At 36.6% G+C, this 18462-nt stretch overlaps 1 protein-coding gene across 1 annotated transcript; it reads right to left on the bottom strand.

Annotated features, from left to right (window-relative positions):
• Window positions 1-1963: 1963 nt before the first annotated feature.
• Window positions 1964-16747, bottom strand: LOC140770611 (probable LRR receptor-like serine/threonine-protein kinase At1g05700). The gene is made up of 14 exons (XM_073111864.1): window positions 16654-16747; window positions 13834-14401; window positions 9511-9989; window positions 9297-9432; window positions 9101-9172; window positions 8547-8618; window positions 8383-8463; window positions 8170-8293; window positions 7176-7218; window positions 6677-6942; window positions 6382-6514; window positions 5086-5154; window positions 4807-4999; window positions 1964-2405 (listed from the first exon to the last, which is right to left on the bottom strand). The coding sequence occupies exons 1-14, from the start codon at window positions 16745-16747 to the stop codon at window positions 1964-1966; spliced, it is 2772 nt and encodes a 923-aa protein (XP_072967965.1).
• Window positions 16748-18462: the final 1715 nt, after the last annotated feature.

Genomic DNA, 18462 nt, shown 5'->3' with positions numbered 1-18462 from the left:
GTAGAAATAAATGACTTCTAATCATGTATTAGACACCTTAATACAAGTAATCATAAAAATAAAAGTAATAGAGGCAATAAAAAGAGAGACATAGTTTACGTGGTTCAGCGATGTGCTTATATCTATGAGCGAAGCAATTATTGTTTACTATGCAAATATCCAATTACAAAGAGTTTTTTAACTCTAATTTTCCTCAATACAATGGTGGCTAGTTCTCATAATATTTCTCTTAAGCATAAAAACCCTAAAACCCTAACTTTAATATTTATAGGGCTGACTTAAGCTGGCGAAATCCCATGAGGCATTTAAACGCCTGTAGGCTTGTTCCAACACCCCTGGAATTTAAATTCGGAATGCAAAATGACATTCGAATGTCTGTGGGGCCATTCGAACGCCTATAGAGTACAAATACTCTCGAGTTTTTACGTTCAAAAGCCTATGGGCCTGTATTCAAACGCATTTGGCATAGCAAAATAAAACGCTTGATTTGAGCCAAACTTTAACATATTTTATATTGTATTTTTATATTAGCATGTATTAGATCCTTATAGGCCTTGCATAAACTACTCATAAGAACTCGACACGCATTGCACCATCACACTCTCCACACACACCATTCATAAGGGGAGCGTCGAAAGAGGTCGATCAAATTTTCATCCTTTTCGCTTCATGCACAAATACTGGACGAAAACTATTCCTTAATATGTTGATTATAATAAATGCTAAATCAATGCATCACTTTTGGATAGTTAAAATTTCAAAGATGGAAAAAAGTTCTCAAATTTTTATTAAGAAAATAAACTAAACTGAACATTCCCTTTGACCAACATGACTATTTATAGACGAACAAAAACTCAAAATTGACCAAAAGACAAACTTTTCAATAATGGAAAGTTTCCAGCTAGACTCATAAAATTCGTTCTAAGTTGAATTAATTAGCACACCGAAATAAAAAGAATCGAATTCTAAGCTCCACACTAAGAGATGAAAGCAAAATAAATTCTTCCTAAACAAGCAAAATTAATGATTTCAAGACCTAAATAATAAATTTTGGGAGGAATAGACTTTGGGTCATGATAACCTTTATTTATGATGAGTTTTGGCTAGAAACACATCTTGAACAAAATACCAAATATCGTTCAAATTCAAATTCAAATTCGTCATAGCTTGCTTTCCTATTCAAAGTAAAATTTATTTCCTATTTTAATTTAAATATTATTAGAATATTTAATTTTTAATCAATATCTCTTAAGTAGATAGTAGATAGATCTTAATCTTAGATTTTTTAAATAGACCAAAATTACTTTTTTTCCCATCAAAATTTGTGGACACCAGTTCACTGTAATAGCTTGCATAGGTATTCAAAGCTCATTCCTACTGATAGCCAAATTAGATATCCATCTTCGTTTTCTAATTTAACTAGAAGAGCTCTAAATTATATCTCTACTTTATTTAGGAGACCAAAAATATAGATGAACTAGTATTCTCGCTATTGATGGCCCAAATCCAGTCATTTTGCTTCTATTGACCTAATTTGAACCACTATACTCTTTTACCAGCAATTAGAAAACATCACTATAAATTTGGGACATTGAACTTCTATTACAGCAATCATAAACGCTCGGAGGCTTTCACTTTGAAATCCAGCGAAACTTGTACCAACATTGCCAAGAAATGCGAGTGGTTTGTTTTACTGTCCCTTCCTAGATGTCGAGGTAGGAAATTGATGGCCAGTAGTCTCAAATTTCTTGCAGTGGTAAAATAAGTTCACAGTAAATCCTTTTTCCTACTTCTAAAACTTTATTTATTGTAGAAGATGAAACATATAAATACTCAAATATTTGAATGCATACTTGAAACGGAATGACAAGACAGCAAATAGATGGAAGATGACCTCGCCCACACATATATGTACACCACTACACGGAAGTATCGTTCTCCACGGCCAAACATCTCCTATGTCCTATCTCAAAACCGGTCCAGTGGTTGAAGTGCGCATGTCCCTACGCATTACTTCAATTGATTCACTCTGCAGGCGTGCATCAAGTGTATCTACATAAGCATTATGCATGGTGCTTCCGCGAGGGATCTCAAGTAGATGCAAGCTCTCTTTCAACTCCATCACCACTTCACTCATTCTTGGCCTCTGGCTGCCTACCGGCGTCGTGCACCTCGTCGCTATATCTGCAACTTTCCAGACCGAGTCGATATCATATTTTCCGTGCAGCCTTGCATCGACGACTTCGGTGACGTGCCCTTTGGAGAGCTTCTTGTGCACCCATTGCACTATGTGACCCGTTTCTCGCGACTTGAGCACCGCAGGTAAGCCTGTGATCAACTCCAGGAGAACCACACCAAAGCTATATACGTCGCTCTTCTCGGTTAACTGGAAGGTATTATGGTATCTGCATGCATAAGAATTATTACTAGCTACCCTTAATTGGAAGCTCGTTATTTTTGATCCATCACTTCTGTCTAGGCGTTCGAAGTTGCTTTCTTATTTTGTTTTCAAACAGTTTTGAAAGTGTTTGTAAGCATAGAATTACGATCCACTTGGAAATCCGCATCACATAGAAGTTGCAACTTGTTTGTTCAACTGTGAGAAATTTACATTTAGCGGCACGAAGTACATGCCGCTAAAGCCTAAAAATTCACAGTTACACCCCTCAGTTTTTATTCCACCGCAGTATTTATTAGTTATTCTAAAAAATAATTTATAATATTATTTTATTGGTAATTAAGTGAACAAAACCTTATATTAATTGTGTTGATAGATTGTCTAAAAGAGCAAGATATAAAAGATTAGTTTAAACAAAGATTTTCTTCCAGTGTTCCGGCATTCGAATGATCTTTGGAGGCATTCGAATGCGCTAGCATGATAATAGAAGCCAATTTTAGGCATTCATACGTGTAACAGTAACACTTATTAGGCGTCTGAACAGCCTCTGGAGGCGTTTAAATGCATAAGCCCGAGAATAAGCAGCTTCCTTAGGCGTTTGAACGTGTCTTTAAATGCCTAAGGACCTTGATTATAAATGCCTTAGGACCTTGATTATCTTTTGTTCTTGAGCGAACACATTCAAATGTCTAAGGAAGCTAATTAGTCTCAGGCTTATGCATTTAAACGCCTCCAGAGGCTGTTCGAACGCCTAATAAGCGTTACTATTCTTGAGAACAAAAGATAATCAAGGGCCTTGGGTATTTAAACGGCCCCCTTGGGCATTCGAATGCATATGACCGAGTGTAGAAGTCATACTAAGGCATTTAAATGGTTCTTGCGGGAGTTCGAATGTCCGAATAAGTTTAAGCAAAAGATAATCAAAGGTGTTCAAACAGGCCATCAGGTGTTCAAACAGGCCATCAGGTGTTCAAATGCACCTATGTATTGAACTTATCCTAGACTGATTTGAATTAGGTTTTCATGTCTATCTTGCAGATATGGGTGGCAAAAATTGACCCGACTTGATAACCCAGCTGTTAATCAGGTTTGGATTTAGTCTAATTGGGTTCGGATCATAAACGGGTCAACCCGCCTAACCCAATTATTAATTGGGTTGTGTTCGAGTTTATACCACTGACCCACTTGACCCGTTTAAGTAAATGGGTCGGGTTGGGTCAACTTCTCTCCTCATATCTCCAATGGGCCTCCCACCCTCTTGCGGCCTCGCCACTTCTCACACTTTAGACGAAAATTCCAAGGCTCGATCTCCTCTGGTCCTCCCTCTCGTGGTCTCGCCTCCACCGTTGCCCTTCTCTCCTCAAATCTCCAACAGATCACCATCCTTCTTGCACACCTGCACCATTGACCCGACCCGAACCTACTTAACCCAACCCGATTGCTACCCCTACTTGCAAACCTATATAAGCCTATAAACTCTAGAAAAGAGTGACGGGATTGAAGAATAAGAATTAAAGTTGTAATAAAAATTTGGTTGAGAGTTCTTCATTTATAAAGAAGATAATCAATTTGCGCCATCAAGAATTCTTCTTTATCATTTCATCATTGTTTGTTGAAACAACTCATCGTCTCAAGGGTTCTTAAGACAACTTTGTTCGATCTCAAGAGTCAAAAAGGTCGGCATAATCAATCACGTGTAGCAATTTATCACGAGATCTAACGAACAAGAAATATTCATTGTGGAATTCAACAGGTAATCTATAAGTAGTTTTTGTATTTGTTCTTTATTGGTAGTTGATTTAATCCTAATGAAAAGTATTCATAGTTTTTCACATAAATCTTGCATGTTTTGTTGCTTGCTGTTTATCATTTATTATTTATCATCAAGTATTCACATAAAGGATCATGTAGTCCCATATTAGGGTTTGCCCAAGATTTTTTTTTTCCACAATTGTTGGTTCCACGGGAGAGAATGAGAGACATCTCCTCCATAGTTATCCGTTAGATGGGTAACCTGGTGTTCTTACACAGAGAAACAAACAAAATTTTAATTGTGCAACCTCACCCATTTATTGTTTCATTTTACTAAAACCTCAAATATTTTTATTACTTACAAAACTTATAGATAGTAAAACCTCGCCTAGGCCCCGACAATAACTAAAAATTTTAGTGAACTGTCTGTAAATAGGTATTGTTTTAATAGATATAGTTTAATAACTTTGTCTCCCTAATAACAACTTCTGTTTCCGCTAATACAGTGGCTATTTTATAAAACCCGCCGGGCAAAATTTGTAAAAGGCGGCGTGGCCCCCGGCAGTCCTGCCGGAGTACATATACTGAGTGCAACAAATTAAAGAGATGAGCTTGTCGGAATTCGATCTGCATAGATGGAAAGATAGAGAACATACTCTGGGTCTAGATATCCCGGCGTGCCAACTATAATGTTGGTCGAGATGTGAGTGTCAGCATCAGTGTTGAAGGCCTTAGAAAGCCCGAAATCTGCAAGCTTAGCCTTCAGATCACTAGACAAGAGGATGTTGCTGGTCTTTACGTCTCTGTGAACTATAGGTGGGGTGCATCCCTCGTGCAAATACTCCAGCCCTGCTCGATAACGTAAACTTCTAAATAAATCTTATTCCTCCGGGTTGCATGCATGGTAAGATAAAACTTGAAGAGTACATACACACCTAGTGCAGCATCGACTGCTATCTCAGTTCTCTTTCTCCAACTTAAGAATTTTTCCTTTCCAGCTTGGTCTGCACTAACGAAACGAGACATGCTTATGAAAATAATAAGCAAGAATAATGTCTCATTCATTTGATCCATTTCCCTTATATTGTGCTCTCCCTCTCTCTCACCTCTAGGTGGAGTTGAGAATTACCAAATTAAATACATTTTCTTACTCAGAATATAGAAGATAAAAACCACCCTTCTCTCATAGCTTATGCTTTGAAAATAATTAATAGACCAGAGCATGAGCAGTTCCAATCCTACGCAGCCAACTTTCTCAAATTAAATTAAATAGGCCAAGCCCAGAAATGGGAAGAAGTGTTAGAAAATAAAAAGTCAGCCTCCTTTTATAGCTTAAGGTGGCGTTTGGATGTAGTTTTACTTTTAAGCTTGATTATCTATTTCTCTTTTTTTATATACTTAAATAAGGTAGCTTAAACTAATTTAGCAAAATATGATATTTAGTTGTGAAATGATTTTGGTGTTATAATTATACGTAATGTCATATTAAAAGGTAGTAGATTTAAGATATATTTTCTGTTAAATAATTATAGAAATACCCTTTATAGTTAATAGATGAAGAGAGAACAGAAGAGAGAGAAGAATGAGTTTAAGTGGGTTATCCTAAAAATATTTCTTAAACTAGTGTTTGGATATTGGTTGCAAAGTGAACCTAACCCACATCCAAATGCAATCTAAGATTTCAGTTTATGTTAACCAAGTAAGTACCAAGTATACTGTCAATTATAATTAGTACGCCAAGGTCAATTGAAATGCTAGTATTAACTTTTCTTGACAAACATTACAGTAATCCGAATGATACAAGCAAACTCATTAATTATCGAACATGCATAGCATCATGACAATCTTTTTAGTTAATTTTCTAAAGAATCTGCAGAGAACCAGGAGAAAAAAAAGGCCTAAACTATTAGTTTAAGACTGTTAACTTATCAACTACAGCTTAATTAAGCTCTTATAAGTTGACGAGTTAACATGGTATAACAAAGTAAAATTCTGACTACCAAATTATTTAGGTTCATATATTATTTAAAAATATGAATCCTCAGTCTATTTAGTGAAGCTGTCATGGATTCAAATTCTACTATGGCTAAAAGTATAAAACTCCGTAGCTTAGAAAATAATTATAAAAATTATTATTGTTAGCTTAAAATTCTAGAATAGTTGGAGAGTTAATCCGGACAATCATTTTCAATTTTTCATTCAATAAATCATCAAACGTACATGCGTGATACACGTACCTATGAGATGATCTCTGAGACTTCCTTGTGGCATGTACTCATAGATAAGGGCCAGACAGTTAATTTCTTTGCAAAAACCAACCAAACACACCAGGTTTCTATGATGAATCCTTGATAGGAGCAAGGCCTGCAATCCAAATAATTCATGAGTCTGTCTGTCAAAAATTTGATAACCTCTTATAACTTTTTATAGTACAATGGATAAATTAATTAGCTCCTAACACACCATCCACTACTCGTCTCCCTTCCTATCACCAAAACTAACCGAGTTACAGAATAAAGTATGTACCTCAGCCCAAAACTCTTTGCTCCCTTTCGCCTTGTGATCACCTAGATCTTGGGACATCGGTTCACAGGACGTTGCTTGTGGTGATTTATTGTGAGAGCACATCTTGACTGCCACCTCCAGCCCGTCCTTTAAGCAACCGTAGTAAACAGTTCCAAAGCCTCCTCGACCAAGGACTCGTCCAAAGTTGTTGGTGATTGTCTTCAGCTCTAGATAAGTGAATTGATCAGCTTTCAACGGCTTGCCGTCGATGACAGTTACCTCGACTTCTGTTAGTTGTGTTGACAAATTAATCAAAGAAAATAATATCCATCATGAGGTTATTCTTTTTAATTGTTTGACATTATAATTGTACATAATTAAATAGAATTTATGTATTGTTCTAGAAAAAAACTAAAGTAATTCACATGTAAGAGTTGGAGAATCTATATAGCAATTATTGTGTAGAAGCTCTGAACTAATATTTTTCATATTTGACTATTTGCAATTAAGAAAAACTTACCCCTTACTAGATGAAGAACACTATTAATAAGACTCTTCATAAACTATAATACAAGAATAAAACATGCACAAACAACACAAATTTAACATGAAAAAATCCTTATCAATCAAGAGTAAAAAAATTACGTACTTATTTTATGAGGTAAAACTAAGCACTATAAATTCAGTATTTTTAAGAACACTTACAAATCAATTGCTATTACCTACAATTGTCACGGTAGTGTTTTGTTTGACTCCCCCTGAATACACCATCTTTTGTGCTTGATTCATAACCTTGTTGATCGCTAATGTTGTAGCTCAGACCTGGTGACCCTTGGGGAATCAAGAATACCTTTTTCAATCTTGGACTAAATGAGCATAAGATGACTTCGCTATCTTCTTGCTTCAATCCTCTCTAAGAGCATACCTCCTTTCTTTTATAACCCCAAAGAGATAGCCTTAAGAAAACCCTAATCTGAACCAATAAAAATTAGCTTAACAAAACCATTCAAATGAGGTTTGGCATGTTCAAACGGGTTAAGTTCAAGCCAATGGCGTTCCAATAAATCCGTTCAAACGGCTATTTAACATTTGATGACCGTTCGAACAATTTTCACATGTTGGACATAGTGAGCTCTTTGAAAGATCCTGTTTAAACGCTTTTCCAATCTAGGACACAGTGAGCTTGCTAAAAAATTTCGTTCAAACTACTTTCTCATATTAGATAGTCATTGACTCTTGCCAAGTGTATCATGTTTTCTCCCTTTTTCGTAGAGAAATTTTCTTGCCCTACTGTTAGTAGAACTATATATGTCTAGTTTAACAGAAAGAGAAAAATGGCGTAACAGTATACTACTGAACTGCCAAAAGATAGTATCCTATCAATATTGAGATGCCTTCACATTCGTAATAGGTATATCGTCTAATAGAATGGACAGCTATCTCAACTTACTCTTTTGATTTGGCGTGCTTCTTCTCCGATAGAGAAATACCAGCAATAGTATGATTAATATTACGGAAACTGTTGGAATAACTGTCGCTATGACAACGGTGGTGGGAGTCTTTCGACTAAATCCAGCAGATCCAGGAGAGCTAGTACATTTATTCCCGGGCAGACACAGCTTCGGGTTGTTGCCAACTCTTGCATCCACCACAAGGAAGAGGAAAAATAAGAATAACGTAGTAAATGCTGCGCATATCTAGGTTTTATAGGAGGAAGAAAGACGTACTCTAAGTAAAACAAGCCCCTTGCTTGCTTTTGGAGGAGAGCATCTGGAATCGAACCACTGAGTTGGTTTCCTGACAAATTTCTGCAACAAAAAGAAAACTAATTGACTATCAAAATATGTGTTTCAGGGCTTTATCAATATATGAAAAGAATGTGATTGCTTACAGCATGGCCAGGGATTGTAAATCTGCTAGGAAATCTGGTATCGAGCCTGATAGATTATTGTTCGATATGTCCCTAACAAAAAAGATAGTCAAAGGCATTACAGTCGAGCGGAACTACTAACAAGCGAGAGGGTGATGGGCACTTTGGATCATACTCATTTAATAGGGTGACTTCTTTTGTATAATTTTATAACATATTACAAAAATTTTGTAGTTGGATAACGAGAGAGAAATTAGAGGTTATTATTGCATAATTTGTTTTCTGACAAATAAAAAAATTGCGAAAAAGAAACGAAGTCCGAATTTTTACTAACAAAAATCTTTGTTGAGCTAGCTAGACACAGTTCAACATGTCTGAATGCAAAAGAAGCCAACCGAAGTCCTTTCCAACAAAATATAAAGGGATAAAAGAAGATTGGGTGCCCAATTAAAAGGACTATGACACTCTCGGCCACCTCACTCTCTTCCTATTTCCTTGGAATTTTGTCACTAGTTTAAATGTAATTGCGAACATGCACTATTTTTAGATATAAAATGGAGAAGTTTGCCACTTACAAGTATTTGATGGCTTTAAGTTTCGTAAGAGCTGCGGGTACGCCACCAGTCAATCCATGTGAAGAAAGGTTTCTGAAGGACATTCCAAGCGAACAAGTCTTTTGTTTACGGGCTACTTAGAGAAAGAACAAAAGGGAGAGGGAGATCCTTTATAAAATAATTTCCAATATTTATTTAGAAAAGCGATGGTACTTACAGAGTTGTAACTCTAGGAGGATTAGAAGCAGAATAGGTACAATTAACGCCCTCCCAAGCAAATTTCTCCGGAGCGCATGGATCACCTTGCCAGATCTTTATACGATATAATACTTTGAGCTCCATCATTCCCTCGACTGGTAAAAGGTCGACAAAACATAATCAAAGCGTTAGTATGTATATAAGACGTTTGAAATTGATGTCATTTAATGTACCATCTCCTCTATCAGTTGCTAAACGGATAGGATACATAGTGCTGTAAATCTCTACAGCATTAATAATGGGTGGAAGGGTGGAAGCAGCCGCTCGTGTTATGTTAAATTTATATAGGGTTGCCGTGCCAAGGTCGGAGGTGAGATTTATGTGATTTGTCAAAAGATATTCTGGTTGGAAATTGCTTTTTCTCAGTTCACCGTTCACGAAGACGTCGAAGGATCTGGTCGTAGGTTTCTGGAGAAACTTCAACTCAGCAAAGTGCATGTAGATATAATACACGGGGCGTTTCTCTCCACTGTCTGAGTCCCACTCAAATGTCAGGCTAGTGTTATCTGTTGGTGTGACTGCAGTATTCATGACCAAAGATGGCACTTGGAAGGTGTCGTCGGGAGTGTACTGGACACCAAGTGTATTGATGGGAGTCAAGTCTGGACGTTTGTAGCTACCCCAAATTCGATCATAAATGTCGTTTGGGTACCTGTCCACAAAAAAGCGTTAGCAAACTGTTTATCATAATTCAAAAAGAGTGGAAGGCTGCGGAAGCAATAGTAAATAGAATAGCAATAGATTAGAGTAAATTAAATATTAGTAAATCTAATATTAATATCAAATGAGAAATTTATAATCAAGATACTAGATGTATAAATTTTCTAATACCTAAGTTAATCATATACAAGAACTCTAAATATATGCAAACTACAAAGAAAAAGAGAGAGACCAAATTTATGTGGCTTTGCAATGTGCTTACATTCACAGGCAATGCAAGACTTTAATCAATTAATCTGATACAAATACAAAGAGTTTCTCCTCTCCGATATCTCCCGAATACAATAGAGGATTGCTATCTTATAGAGCCCACTCCTCTTGTAAAACCCTCTCACATTTTCTCTATTGCAACTTGCCCCCACAAACCCTTAAACTCACCTTATTTATTTATAGAGAAAGTAGGTCGTTTGAACGGGTTAATGGCGTTCGAACGATCGTGCACAATTGCTATCCCATTCCATAGAATTGTTCAAACTGGGGGCCGGAGTTCAAACACTTGTGAATTATTGGAAACCCGTTTAAACGCCTTTTGAACACTAGCTCGTTCCAAACTCTTAGGTTATCAAACGTTCGAATGTCATTTGAACACCAAAATAGAAAACCAAATGCTAGCAATCTACAATAAATCTGTTCGAACACTATTAACCCGTTCAAACGTTCTTAATTCAAGCCAATTTTCAATACAAACAATAGTTTGACAATATGAAAATGGAAAATAAACCAGAAGGTCTAAGTGTAAATTTACTCAGAAATATCACGTTTTATTTTATAGAACGGACAACAATTTTCCACAACATCTTGCCATTTGGAAACTCCAATCTTCTTTCAAGGCCTTTTACTTTGCTCCTAGATATAATAATTTGTATCGCTACTAAGTCTTATTCACATAGTTAACTAGACCGGACCGTGTTACAAACCAGATCTAGACGTAAAAAAATTATGAAAATTTAGGTGATGATAGCGATGGAGTTCCAATGGCTATAGTTTCACGTCAAATTTTTGAATAAAAGATATATTTAAAAATAGTGGAGCAAGGTTAAAACGGAGAAGAATAAGAAATATTTGACGTTGTAGTAGTTATCGGAGGGTGGTGGATGGTGGTGGTCGGCCGTAGAGTGGGTGGCTCTTAGAGGTAAATGGTGGCTAGGGTTTGAAATGTGTAGATCGGATTTCTAACTTAGATTTACTCCTAGAAATATAAACGGTTATGATTAACTTACTTCTACTTTTTATATTATCTTACTTTTACTCACAAGATAAACTCAAAACTAAAGTAATTTCTCAATGCTTTGATGCTTGGATGAATAAAACTTGTCTCAGTAGCTTATATGACTTAGTTAAATTTATTTTAATAGTTTATATGACATAATTGAACTTGTCTTAGTGGCTTATATGACTTAACTAGACTTGTCTTTAGGGCTAACATAAGCATGAATCAATTAAAAGATAAATAGATTCGATCCATTGACTGTAATATCCTCATGATATGATCCAATCTGACTCAGTTTGCATCAATCCACCACGCTTTCGACCACCTTATCCTCAAACTATCCATAGTTGTTTTGATATCTTCCATCACTCTCGAACCGCATATCCTCGATCTCCATGTGGGTCTCATCTACCATGGGGAGGAGGGCCCCATGGTAGGTTCTACTTTAGGGCCTACTTATTCGAGCCATAGTCTACTTTAGCTATGGGTGACTCGAGCCAAATCCTACCCACAAGCGGATTAAGCTAAGGTCTTACTGCATGTGGTTTAGGCCATGGCTCGGGTGTGAGTTGTCTAAGAAAAGTGTTGGTGGTGATAGCTTGGACCAAAATTGTCTGGATTGTTACCGGTGGAAAACTAGGATTTTTGGCCCTATCCTCCACCGCGGGTGGGGAAAATGACATCAGAGCCATCACGGCTGGCTGCTCCGACATCGCTACGGTGATTTTTTGGTTTTGTAGTGCACAGGGGGGCCTCCATCGTGGCCAGAGGAGGGGTCGAGGCCATGATTTCGCTTGATTGGTTTCCCTCCCTCACGGCTTGGGTTTGCCTTACCATGGGGGGCTAGTTCTAGCGTAGCCAGCAACACGAACGACATAGGTGGGTAGTAACAAGCCTGTATAGCTATCGTCAAATCCTGGAGAGTCTTCTTGATATTTTTGGGGCCCTCCTTTGATGATTCTCTCGAAGAGTCCATGAACTCTATCAATGTCTTCGCCCACGCTGAAGGCTCATCACCGGTGGTTGCTGATAGTGCCGAGGAAACCTCTATAGGAATGAAGATGAGCTCTTGGTCCTCCATTACCGTGATCTCAACTAGGTTAGCTTTGGATCACGTGTTCACTATTATCCAATGTTACGAATCAGATTTGGATCAATTTGGAGGTAAGAAAAATTATAAAAATTTAAGTGGTAGTAGTTTCACAAGATAGGGTTCTGATGGCTCTAGTTTTACGTCAATCGGTTGTCTAGATAAAAAAATATATAATTAAAATAGTGGAGTAAGGTCAGAATATGGCAAAATGGTAAATATTCGATGTTGTGGTGATCGTCGAAGGGTGGCGAACAACCGTGGGATGGTGGTGGTCGGTCGTATGAGTGGGTGCCTCATGGAGGTAGATGGTGGATACGGTTTGAATGTATAGATAGGGTTTCTAACTTAGATCTACTCCTAGAAAAATAACGGATATGATTAACTTACTTTTACGCTTAAATTATCTTATTCTTACGCCTAAGATATACTTAAGACTAAAATAATTTCTCAATGATTGGATGCTTGGATGAATAAATAAAGAAGCCCAGCCCCTCTATATATAGATGTTGGGTACAATGAGTTCTATTCAGACTTAAAGCTAAAAACTTATACAACTCAAATTAGGACTTACCTTAGAGGTTTACATAATTTAATTGAACTTGTCTTAATAACTTACATAACTTATTTGAACTTGTAGTAGTAGCTTACATGACTAATGACTAAATTAGACTTACCTTAAGGACTTATATAAGCATAAATTAATTAAAAGATAAATAGGCATAATCTATTGTCCCCAATATCCTCATGATGTAATACGATTTGATTCGGTTTGCATTGAACATGGTAGTCGAACTGTTGAATTGGTGAATTGAGCACCAAATCGGTTTTTTTTTTATTAGAACAGATAAGCAATTGATCGACACAGTAAAAACTAAGTGACTTGGTGGTGAACCGGCCACACCCCTACCCCCGCCCCCCCCCCCCGACCACCACCACCTCCAAAGTTGTTTTTGGATATATACTCTTGAAAAGTCTTTTATTTGTTTGTTACATGCAAATCTCTGAAAATATAAAAAATTTGCACGTATATCTTTTAAAATCCTTATTCTTTACATCAAAACTACTTGGAATAAATCAATTTAAATATAGAAAGACAAAAAGATATCATTATTCTTGTTTTCAAGTATTTCTCTTAGAGTTAATATTTTTATCTATATAAATAACATTTGTTTTTAGGGATACACATATAATTATACTACTTTTATAAATATTTATCTATCTTCAAAATTATTTAGATCTATTTATATATTATTTAAATATTTAAAAAAAAATCAGCAATCCAGTGACCCTACCCCTGATTGAATCAATCTTGTCCAGTTCTAATAACTATGCTTATTCAACTACTAAACCGTTTTACATCTTTTGTTCAAACATCTAACACAAAATATCTAGTCTTTATCGGATAAAAACACCCAAATGCATCACTATAAATTAAAAAAAAAAAAAAGAAGAAGAAAAGAAAAGCAAAGATACCTGATTATGGGAATACTTGCTCCCAGATTGACCCTTTCGACGAATAGGACTAGCGAGGTGGACGGAGTCACATCTACGTAGACATTTGGATTGCCAATAAACCTCAGCTCAAGGGCAGATATGAATGGATTTCCTGATTTAATATTCTCTAAACAGATAGAGAAGTAGTCCCGAGTGGCGATAGTTATGATCTCAGCAAAATAGAGATCAGTTGCAGCAGTAATGTTCATGGTTTCCCAGAAATTAACCCCTATATAGAGATTAAATAGCAACGGAGTACTGGAGCTTGCGCTTTGTTGACCATCGTAGTTACCATAGAGGAAGGAGCCTCTTATGAGATATTTGCCACCTTGATTCACATGATTGATGGTATAACAATTTAGAGATCCATTTGGGAAGCTTCTGAGGTCCCCAAGGTGTTTTGGATGCCAATCGAGTATGTAATCCTTAGTAATCTCGTAGTTTATCCCTGTGTCAATGTACTGGGAATCAGGAGTGTATTCTATCCCTGACCTGTTGTCTGTATAGCTGGAATCTGCGGACGTCCCACAGTCAATGCTCACAAAACCTGCATGCATCGAACTCAAATACCCTTAGCTTAAAGAATAGAGTAGTTGAATATTAATGACAACTATTTTGTTTTAGAAAAACGATATACTGCTGTGGTTTGCAGAAACCTATCTGGGTTGCATGATTTGTTGATTGAACTATCAGGTCGATCAGTTTTTAATGGGTCAATTACTTTTTTGATGCGGATCAGTTGACCCATTAATTTAATCATTTTAATGATTCAACTACCAAGTTCGGTCCAATTATGCAGCTATCGTTGTGGGAAACACATCCATGTTTCAATAAGCCCCTATGCGCTAGTATGATGCAAGTTTACTAGTTTCGTGTAATCTACAAAATAAATCCACCATCTGTCTAGGTCAAGCTTTTTTCAATAGTTAATTATGTTTTAAATGGTTACTATTAGGTGGTGTAAATGAGCTGAGCTTTGTTCAAGCTTGGCTTAAAGCTAATTCAAGCCTAATCTAAAGCATTAAGCTTAATTGATTAGATTCTAATTCATGTATAAATCAAATTGGAATCAAATTCGACTTGAATTAATTAATCATGAATTCAACTTGGAATCATATTTGAGTTGAATCATGGATGGTCTACATTTTATAAAATCTAGTCATAGTAACCAAATTGAACCTTATATATTATGTTTAATATATAATAATAAATATAAATCTAGCTTAATTTAGTTTTGCACTCAAGCTCGGCTTGAAATTAGTTTCGAGGATCAAATTGATCAAGCTTGACCAGGTTTGAATATGACCTGAGCTTAGTTGAGCCAAGTGTGAGTCGGCTTGGTCATTTTGAAAGGCATCCTACCTACTATAAAGCATGCCAAGGTCTTTTCTAAGAAAATAATCTGAGTGTAAATAATTTGAGCCTAAGCGAGCTAGCTCAAGTTCAGCTCGAAATTAATTTTGAGCCTATTAGCTTGACTCAGGCTCAACTTAGCTTAACTTGAACTGAGATCGAGTCTGAATTGAGCCTAATATTGAACCTTATTCAAGCCGAGATGGATTGAGCTAGATAAAGCCCAAGCTCAAGAATCTACTGCTCTAGTAGAACTACTTGGTTGGCGTCATACCACCGAAGTTGGTGGGTGACTTGAGCTAGAGGTGGTCAACCTCTCGATGAATGGGTTGATTGAGCGAATACCGTCGTCCGTCGGTAATGTCACCACCCTCTAGGAGCTCTAGTTCATTATCAACTAGGTCTCTGGCACGATCGCTTCTGAGATCGTCGGATGTGGTAACCTGACCAACCTCGAGCTCGACAACAACTAGATCTCCGGCACCATCCCGACATAGCTTAGTAGGTTGCTCCTGGACAACAACCTCGTAAGGGAGGTCGCACCAGATATGGGGAACTGTATGTTGTTGATCTGGTACGGCACCAGGGGCAACCGATGGCAAGAGCGATCCCTTCAGAGATCGAGACGCAAAGGAACCTTATCTTTCTTGACCTCGTGATGCTAGAAATCAGGACATCAAATAATGAAGGAGGATGGGGCTTGTCAACGGTGGAGGATGGGGCTTGCCGACTAAAGTGATTACATCTTAAACAAATTAAATATATAATTAAGTTATGATGTTGTACGAACCATATATTTTGATGTACTTAAACCGAAAGATTAGTTCAAAATGGCAAAATAATAGAAGAAAGAATATTACGTTGCTTTTATAGATATTATCTTAGATTTAAAAATTACTTGGAATGTTTAAATATTTAAAATATTTCTACAGAAACAAACTATTCTATTAGGTGCCCACAGGTTGAGTTAATAACAAAGTTACCTACTTCTAACCGGGTCAACGTCAGATCCAGTTGTGATAATTATGCTTATAATTACTTTCTCTATTTTGAAGAAAAGAATAGCAGCATGCAGACAATATATATATAGAGAGAGAGAATTTTGACAAAAGTTTTATCACATTTTTAATCATTAAATGCATTTCTAGATTCGCAAAAGTTAATCCATGTATCTTCTACTTTGATCATTTTCAACATCCCAAACGTGAAAACCTCAACAAATGTGTAGAAAAACATCGAATATAAGACTTCTCATTTTTAGATTTGTAAATTCTATATATAACATCAACAACTATCTTTCAGTGTATATATATATAGGGAGAGAGAGAGGCCAACTAAATTCTCAAGAATTCTGTGGCTTCTAGGACTCTTAACAATATGGAAACTTGGGATTTATAGATAGTTGAGAAAACTTGAACAACAAGGGTTCCTAGTCTGTATACTTACCGGGCTGCCCATGAACTGTAATAGCTCCTGCAAAGAAACCTATCAGAGCGAAGTATCTTAATACTTGTGTCCCAAAGCAGAGCCGCATCGCCATGGCCGTGATCTATATAGTATCAATAACACGGTACATTTATATATGTGAGGGAGGCATCGAAGGGTTGGTTCCTGTGTGCCCTAAAGTAATAATGGACTAATGTTTATATGTTTGCACATCGCCATGTAGTGGCGTACACGAGGATCTTGTATTCTGCTTATTATAGTATTTATAAATTGCTTTTCCCAACTAGTTTGCTCGCTCATAAGTTCTCCTTCCTCTTAAATAATAATAATAAATAAATAAAAGAAAAGGAAACAACTGCTGGCTCTTTCTCGCATCCTAACTAGTCGACGGGTTTGTCCTTCGAATTGTCTTAAATGACATGTAGCTTTCAGACAAATTCTGGCAAGTTGTGAAGATTACATTGGACATAAAAGGTCAACGGTCGGTTAGTAGAAACTAATTACATCGAGCATAAAAGATCACATTAAGCACAAACTAATCCCTACCTAATGCTGATTGGCAGTAAATAGTACATGTCATACTAACCTTTCGAATAAATAATAATATCCAAGGTGGATAATTGAAAACAAACCACATGCGTTGGAAAATCCAGTTGTTCTTTCACAAATAATGACTTCGTCAATATAACATTCGTACGTCACAGAGAGAGAGAAAGAGAGAGAGAGAGAAAGAATATTTTCCTGTTATCCCTGACGAAATCTTGGTTTTAACGTTGGCATTCAACGTTAGGAATCACTTGAAAGAGTCCTTTTTAATTAGTGGGTCGCTATTTCTGTTGGTAACCAGATCCTAATTAACTGGTTCCTTATTCAACCAGTTTTACTACGTGAGATGTGGGGGTCACCAAGAAGAGTAAAGAAATACTAATCTAGCCCGTTCCTGCAGCGCTAAGAGAGATGGGCTAAACCAATATAAAATAGCTAAGGTTTTAAAAAGAAATCTTAGGCTTCATTCACTTGTGGAATATGGCTAATTCTAAATTAACTACTTTAAAGTTTTACGTAAGAAGAGAACTAATACTAAAATGAATTATTCTTATAACACCCACATAAAAAACATGCACCGTCTCGTCTCCTACAACGATCCCCTGAAGATGTTATCAAACAAAATAAGAGAGAGAGAGAGAGAGAGAGAGAGAGAGAGAGAGAGAGAGAGAGAGAGAGAGAGAGAGAGAGAGGTTTGTAGGAATTAATTATTATTAGTGTCAGTTTTCCATCATTCCTCTACTATTTATGGACTGAATGACTCTTACATGTCAAATCCTCATTGGTTTACGTAAAATAAACTTCTAATAGAATAACAAACTCTTAACAGAATAATAATCCCTTTGTCACCTTGAGCAGCACGTCACTATCATTGAACTCTTTACTAATAACCCCCTTCAAACACATAATTCTTTCACACAGCATAAGTTTGCACCGAAGGAGAGAAAACTGATTTGTAGAGAGACTCTTCGTGAGAATGTCTGCAACTTGATGTACAGTGGGAATATGATGAACGAAAACATCTCGAGCCACTACCTTTTCTCTAACAAAGTGATAGTCGATCTCTATTTGTTCAGTTCTTGCATGAAAAACTAGATTGGAGGCTAGATGTATAGCTAACATATTATCACACCAAATTACTAGAGGGGACGTAAGCAAAATATGTAAATCACATAATAGAGATCGAATCTAAGAAATATCAGGAACTGTTTAGGCTAGTGATCAATATTCTTCTTCTGTGGATGATCTGGCCACTATTTGTTA

Source organism: Typha angustifolia, chromosome 11 (genome assembly GCF_048772165.1).
Source record: "Typha angustifolia cultivar Huaian chromosome 11, ASM4877216v1, whole genome shotgun sequence".
NCBI lineage: Eukaryota > Viridiplantae > Streptophyta > Magnoliopsida > Poales > Typhaceae > Typha > Typha angustifolia.
The sequence above is the reverse complement of the archived record's forward strand: the minus strand, read 5'-3'. Positions and strand labels throughout refer to the sequence as shown.